This window comes from Aspergillus affinis, assembly GCF_023601865.1.
Source record: "Aspergillus affinis strain CMG 70 chromosome Unknown NODE_155_length_73532_cov_90_197332, whole genome shotgun sequence".
NCBI lineage: Eukaryota > Fungi > Ascomycota > Eurotiomycetes > Eurotiales > Aspergillaceae > Aspergillus > Aspergillus affinis.
The window spans coordinates 65,957-72,799 of record NW_026515936.1 but is presented as its reverse complement, the minus strand read 5'-3'; the positions used below and the strand labels follow the sequence as shown (position 1 = coordinate 72,799).

Below are 6,843 nucleotides of genomic sequence, written 5' to 3'. Positions count from 1 at the left end.
TGAAGCGGTGCGCTGTGCCTGTTCAAGTAATAAGTAGTTCGGTCTTGGTGTAGGCCTTGCCTTTAACACATCCGGCAACTACTATCCTGCTAGACTTAACAGCTTCCATTACTCCAGAGAGTACTTAGGTTTTGTTCTATCCCTCGCTGAGGCAGGATTTTCTGCCTCAATCCCAGAGCTAGCTGAACTCGAGGGTACCCTGTCACTCCACTAGAACAGCTTTGTGTCGGGTGGTTTTCATATCCCAGTATCCCTCTAGCGATCACTGACTCCTTTCGGAGCACCTAGGCCCCCTTTTGGTAGATATTCAAAAGGTTTCTCGCATTGCCTCAAACCAATTTTTCAAAAGGTCACCCCGCAGGGAGGATTTTAGCATATATTTTACATCCCTTGCCTGGATGGTGCGCTGATGATTCCTGATGCTAGGCATTTTTAGAGCTTCGGCCTAGGCGCCATGATTACAAGGCCTAGATATAAGCTGCTGCTAGTAGTTGGAGCTTGGCATTTTCAGGATCCCGGCCTAGGCGCCATTTTTGCAAGGCCTAGATATGGATCTCTGCTAATAGCTTATTCCTCATTCTGACTTTTGTCTTCAGCTTGCTGCTGCTTACCCAGACTACCAGCTATTAGCTAGTAACTAGATTTACAGCAGCCCATATAAGCATCCCAGCCTGTTATGGTACACAGCAGGTTACGTGTTACCAAGGTAAGTACGCCAGACGCGCCAAGAAGCCGCGTGTGGAGTACGCGCCCGGAAACGCGTACACAACCAAAATACCCCTTTTCCCCGAGGCTGGGGGAGCGCAGCGGGGGTAAAGCGCAGATAGAGAAGGAAGCGAAGAAGAAAAGGAAGCGAAGAAGAAAAGGAAGCGAAGAAGAAAAGGAAGCGAAGAAGAAAAGGAAGCGAAGAAGAAAAGGAAGCTGCAGCCATAGGGACATGACGTGGTGAGGGTTTTCTCGATGGGCGATGGCGAGGCCGAGCATGTGATGTCCCCAACGGGCTTAGTGGGAGATCGAGGCCCCACACCGCCCGGGCAGCCGCTAGGTCGAAAAGGGGCGACAGGTTCTGTCCTTTGGCCCCTGAAGCCCAGCAACTTCCAGCTTCCCACTTTTAACCTCCCTCCAAGGGCCTTCATGGATCACGAATTCCTTCGATAGTTGCATCTCCCAAATGAACCCATTATTTGGTAGAGGGAAACATGGTTCCTTCTAACCTGCTAGTCACGGGAACTCGAACCGCCTTAGTCTTAGCCGTCTTCCGCCACAAGAACGAGTCAATCCCCGATGCCCGTGGGACTGGCATTGGCCAGTAGGGAGGCTGCGGTGCCGTTAATCCGCTTTATCTTCCCGGGCTGGATCATCCCCGTTGATACCTGGTCGGGTATAGAGGCCGACGAGCGTAAAACAGGGCCCTGCGACCCTGTTTCGTGGTTCCCAGGGGCTGTGGGTCTTGCGAACCACCAATGCTCCGGAGTTCATGCGGACTGCAGAGTGGAGGACGGCTGCGTGCGGCTGCCTGCCTCCGCTACAAGCATTCTTTGACAAAGAATCGATTTTGCCCATCTAACTCGGAGATTTACAACTCACAGTTGAGAAAATGCAAGCGAACAGAGCGCGCATAGAAAACAACCCGAGAAGCCTAAATGTTCTTCCTGTGAACAAGAGAATAGGAGCAGTCTCAATTTTGGGATCGGCGCTAAAGATCACTAGGAGGATTCCAGATCAAACCGACCAGAGATAATACTAACCATTTTGAGCGCAGCCGACTCTCCCAAGGCCCAGAGCCCCGTGATTCTGAGAGTCATGCTATATGCTCAATTCTGAGGATCCGAGGATCTCCTGGTTTGTGAGAGTCCGCGGGAACCCCCGGAGTCGAGGCAACGATCTGCGACTAATCGGGTCGGCCGTTCGAACCTACCCTCGTACCCAAAATAAGCGGTTTCAAACCATGCATAGGTTCGTTTCAGCGATCCCGCCAGCCCTAGCATGCTCCACAATGAGAACTCTATTCTCAATTCTAAACCGCATTCCATTTCTAATTATATTCTGGTGGAGAGAAGTGACTGGTTCTATCACGGTCTCACGACAAGATGCGGAGCCTTGACCCCGGGGCGATGGTCGAGGGACGAGGACGAGAGTCGAAGGGTGACTCTGCAGGTGGAACGGTCTCCGAGAGGGTCGGGATATTCCATATCCGTTTCCTTGTCCCAAAGCGGAGGCTGGTCGAGCTAGTTGTTGTCCCATTTTCGGTGTCGCAGCGGTAACTTGCCAGTTTTTGCGCTATCCAGGCCTGTCGACCAACTAACAACGGTCCAGGCAACGCATGATCGTTGCCGAAATGTCGACAACGCTATCTCCAGAGCAGAGTTTGACTGCCCCGAGCTGGCAATTGGAGACTTTCGGGTACCTGAAAGTGTGCCAAACCTTGACTCGCAAAGTTTGGTAAGTGCGTTTCAATAATCTGCTCGTCTCCTGGTCTCCCCCAGAACTTGTTCCTGTTTGAAACGAAGATCACCGTCCGCAACCCCGACAACTCTGGCCCTCCCTGAGCCCAGAATAGAACGGAGGTCTTGGATCCATGGGGTGGTGAAAGATCGAGAACTGCACTGGGCGGACAGCATCAGGGGTATATAAAGGAGCTAGTTCTTCCCTGACCATTGTGTTCTTCATTCATCATCAGCCTGGACATCGCTACACTCTTTTTTTGACAAAAAGAAAAAACCGAAAAAGTCTCTCTTTCCACGTTCTCTTTATACTTAATTTTTATTTTCTTCTTTCACACACGTTCTTTTGACGAGATGCGTTACGCTTTCTGTGCCCTGGCCCTCACGGCCGCAACTATGGCCGTCCCGGTGTCTGTGACTACCGGAGCCTCCTCCCACCCCGGAAACCAAGCCGCTCCTCGCGTGGAGGCCCGAACTTTCGGTCTCCTTTCCGGCCTGCTCGGAGGCCACGGCGGTGCCGGTGCCAATGCTGATCTTGGTGCCCACCTGGGTGCTGGCCTTGGTGCTGGCCTTGGAGCCGGAGCCGGAGGCAAGGGTGGTGCTGGCGTCGGTGCCAACGTGGGTGGTGACGCTGACGTTGGTGGTAGCGCTGGCCTTGGAGCCGGAGCCGGAGCCGGTGGCAATGGCGGTGCTGGCGTCGGTGCCGACGTGGGTGGTGACGCTGATGTTGGCGGTAGCGCTGGCCTCGGAGCCGGTGCTGGCGCTGGAGCCGACGGTGAAGACTGCGACGAGGACGGCGCTGGCGCCGGTGTTGGTGCTGATGTTGGAGGTAGCGGTGATGCTGGTGCTGACGTTGGCGCTGGTGGCAGCGGCAGCGGCGGTGCCGGTGTTGGAGCCGATGTCGGTGGCAGCGGTGATGTCGGCGGTGATGTCGGCGCTGGTGGCAGCGGTAGCGGTGGTGCCGGTGTTGGAGCTGATGTCGGTGGATCCGGCAGCGCTGGCGCTGATGTTGGCGCTGGCCTTGGTGGAAACGGTGGTGCTGGTGCCGGCGTCGGTGCTGACGTCGGTGGCAGCGGTGATGTCGGCGCTGATGTCGGCGCTGGTGGCAGCGGCAGCGGTGGTGCCGGTGTTGGAGCTGATGTCGGTGGATCCGGCAGCGCTGGCGCCGATGTTGGTGCTGGCCTTGGTGGCAGTGGCAGCGGCAGCGGCAGCGGTGGCGCCGGCGTTGGTGCTGATGTTGGTGGAAGCGGCAGCGCCAGTGGTGGTGTTGGTGCCGGAATTGGTGGCGGTCCTTCTCCCAGCGGAGGTGCTCCCTCTCCCAGCGGAGGTGCTCCCTCTCCCAGCGGAGGTGCTCCCTCTCCCAGCGGAGGTGCTCCTTCTCCCTCCGGTGTTAGCCCTTCTGGCTCTTCTCCCGACACTTCCTCTCCCGACACTTCCTCTCCCGACACTTCCTCTCCCGACACTTCTTCTCCCGATACCTCTTCGCCCAGCCCTAGCGGTGGTGCTTCCGGCGGTGCTTCCGGCTCCGGTGACATCTCTGGCGGGGCCTCCGGCGGTGCTTCTGGAAGCGCTTCTGGCAGCGGCAGTGGCAGCGCTAGCGGCTCTTCTTCCGGCACCCCTACCTCCGGCGCTCCCGGCAGCTACAGCAGCTCCAGCAGCTGGGGTAGCTCTTCCTCTAGCTCTGCTTCCAGCTCTTCCTCTTCCAACTCCAACGGCCACTCCTCGTCCTCGGTCACCATCAACGGCCAGCCCGTCTCCGGCACCTCTGCTTCGATCGAGTGCACGTACGAGAACGGCTCCAAGGACTGCGAGGAGCAGCACGACGGCCAGCCCGCTGGATCTGACGACTCCCCCGACTCCGGTGACGACGACGAGGAGTGCGAGTGTGAGGAGGACAACTAGACGATCTCTCCTGCTAAGAGGGATGTTACGCCTCGCCGATAATCACTGTGGCCTGGATCTGCGGCCCCTTCAACAACATCCTTTGATGTTCATTGGGATAAGGATTGGGAATTTGTGAATTTTTGGCATGGAAAATTTTATGGAACACTCGTTATGCCTGATATTGTTTTGTATTTTAATTTATCCGCTCGTTTGAGATAGTCCTAGGCTTTGATTGAACGCTTTACAATAATATGAAGAAAGCTTTAATGCTGATTGAAAGAAACCTTTTTTTGTTAAACTAAATTATTCGAACCCTTGGGCTTCATTTCCCGATATCAAAGTTTTCACTGCATAATGACTTGCGAAGAACAAAAACGTACACCGTTTGCCATTGTAAGCTAGGTTATCCTTTATTGTGTTTCTCTTTCTTTGCCTTGTAGTTTGTTTGTGCTTTTGCTCTATCTTTGCTGATTCCCCCTGTCATACCCCTGCAATCACAATTAACAGCAGGATACACCGATCCCAGGATGATTCACCACATGAATATATGCTTCCGTAAAAAGAAACAATAAGCTGCATGCTAAAGTACATGCAAACGTCTAATGCCACCGCCAATATGCTCTCGCGAACAAGATACTAAAACCTAACCCACTAAACAATGGGAGACGCCTGCGCACGATTGAAACGCATATTACTCCACAATCTCGGCCCCGAAATTGATCAGGGAGAGGTGTAGAGCTGGGAGCGGTTGGATAGTCGTAGATACCTTATCAGCAAGGAGGCGCTTGTTTTCCGCAACGAGTCCTTCAGTAGCCTGCTCCAAGACCCCTGACTCGGCGGATCATGTCGGCTTGATTGGCCTTGAATCCTTTATCCTCCGTCCTGCCTTCCTCAAGATGTATATAAGCGCGGCGTACGAATGCGCTTTAATATTATATAATTAATTTGATTAATTATATTAATATCTTAATATATTTATATGTTAAATATTATAAAAGCTAAATCAAAAAATAATGAAAATGTTATTATTCGTAATAAAGATTTTTTTTTTTTTTTTTTTTTCGATAACGATGCGCTGAATCCGAGCATCCAGCGTCGACTGTGTCGAGGTGACATGTATTGCCAATAAACATGGGCTTAGCGCTCTACTTGGCGATGTTAGGTGCTTGCTTGCCCTCAGGAATTCCCTTCAATCCTTGACTCAAGTCGAGAAGCTCCATTATTCTGCCGCGGGTGATGGATTGAGGATCGAAAATGGGCTTTCCTGTCATTAGGATCCGGAAAGAGCGGAAAGAGTCTATAACAGTATGAGTGCCAGTACTTCCACCTATTCTCCCTTGTTTTGTTCTCGGTGGCGCACGTGCGTTTGTTGTAGTTGAGGGCCCTGGGCCCCCCCATCTGCCCCTGGTGCCTTTTCCTTTCCTTTCTTTTTGTGATCTTCTTTGGATATGCAGTCGGATACGATTGAATATGACGAGCAGTTTCTCCTATAGGGGATTAAATGTCGACGATCAGAGCCAAGGATTATTTGCTGGTGTTTGATGGATTCATGGTGATGAATTCTCAGTTTATGGTGGGAAGAGTCTCAGTACTGGGGAAAGTCTGCCTGATAATAAGAAATTCACACCAGATAGTTTCGTTCTTATGACTCGTGTATTGAAAAACACGAAGAACTGACCTTTTCGAACTGGATTAACAGTTGGGCAAGGCCGGCTGGACGACCAGCCAGCGGCAGCGAAAAATGGAGCGGAGGCAAGAGTGTTGGCAAGACCGATGAAGATGTTTTCAAAGAATATGCCGAGCATTACTTGGCTGTTACCGGTATCATCGGCACAACTGGACACTCTTGTCATTTCAACCCGGACTTTCCCGCTCTCTGAAGGCAGCAATATTAGTACTGTCGCTTCAAGATCATCTCTTTCGCCCGCAGCGAGTGCCTCGTCTAGTGCGCTAGCCGTATCTAACTTATCGTCGCTCTCTAAAGCTTTGTGATCACCTAGATCGGAAGAAATCGTTCGCGCTTCCTTGCGCCATTCTTCCTGCATCTCCTCATAGAGATCCCTCATCTCCTAGGCCTTCTCAGCGGGAATTTTTATCTCTTCACACTCGACACTATTCTGGTAATGTACATAGCTATATCCTTAAGATATCATAACGACGGCCAATGATGCAAGGTCATGTTGTTGCCAAAGATGATACATAAGAGTGGACTATGGTCGAGTGGATCGTCGTCAATCAAGGACAAACTGTGCAAAGCACTTTTATTGTTTTGGTTTGGATTAAGAACCATGATGACAAGCATGGTTTGTGGGCGTTATTGATGAGTCGCTAACGCGATATTATATTCCTGTTTGTAGAAGCAGACACCACAGCTTTTGTTTTGCTTTGTTTTGCTTTAATTGCGCAAAGCAGGGAGCTGCTTCATCAAACGTTGCGGTATACTTCTATTAATGAAGCCTTTGAAATATTAGTAAAAAGCCGAATATGTCGTTGCTACGCCCATGGACAAACAAGG

General features: G+C 51.8%; 3 protein-coding genes across 3 annotated transcripts; 2 read left to right on the top strand and 1 right to left on the bottom strand.

Annotated features, from left to right (window-relative positions):
• Nucleotides 1-2,090: 2,090 nt before the first annotated feature.
• On the top strand, nucleotides 2,091-2,446 carry KD926_002563 (uncharacterized protein; the record flags this gene model as incomplete). The annotated part of the gene is made up of 2 exons (XM_053094254.1): nucleotides 2,091-2,260; nucleotides 2,317-2,446. The coding sequence occupies 2 exons, from the start codon at nucleotides 2,091-2,093 to the stop codon at nucleotides 2,444-2,446; spliced, it is 300 nt and encodes a 99-aa protein (XP_052950979.1).
• Nucleotides 2,447-2,798: 352 nt separating this feature from the next.
• KD926_002562 (uncharacterized protein) lies at nucleotides 2,799-4,346 on the top strand (the record flags this gene model as incomplete). Its single annotated transcript, XM_053094253.1, has 1 exon — nucleotides 2,799-4,346. One exon carries the CDS (start codon nucleotides 2,799-2,801, stop codon nucleotides 4,344-4,346), a length of 1,548 nt encoding a protein of 515 aa, XP_052950978.1.
• Nucleotides 4,347-5,473: 1,127 nt separating this feature from the next.
• Nucleotides 5,474-6,394, bottom strand: KD926_002561 (uncharacterized protein; the record flags this gene model as incomplete). The annotated part of the gene is made up of 2 exons (XM_053094252.1): nucleotides 5,474-5,625; nucleotides 6,007-6,394. The coding sequence occupies 2 exons, from the start codon at nucleotides 6,392-6,394 to the stop codon at nucleotides 5,474-5,476; spliced, it is 540 nt and encodes a 179-aa protein (XP_052950977.1).
• Nucleotides 6,395-6,843: the final 449 nt, after the last annotated feature.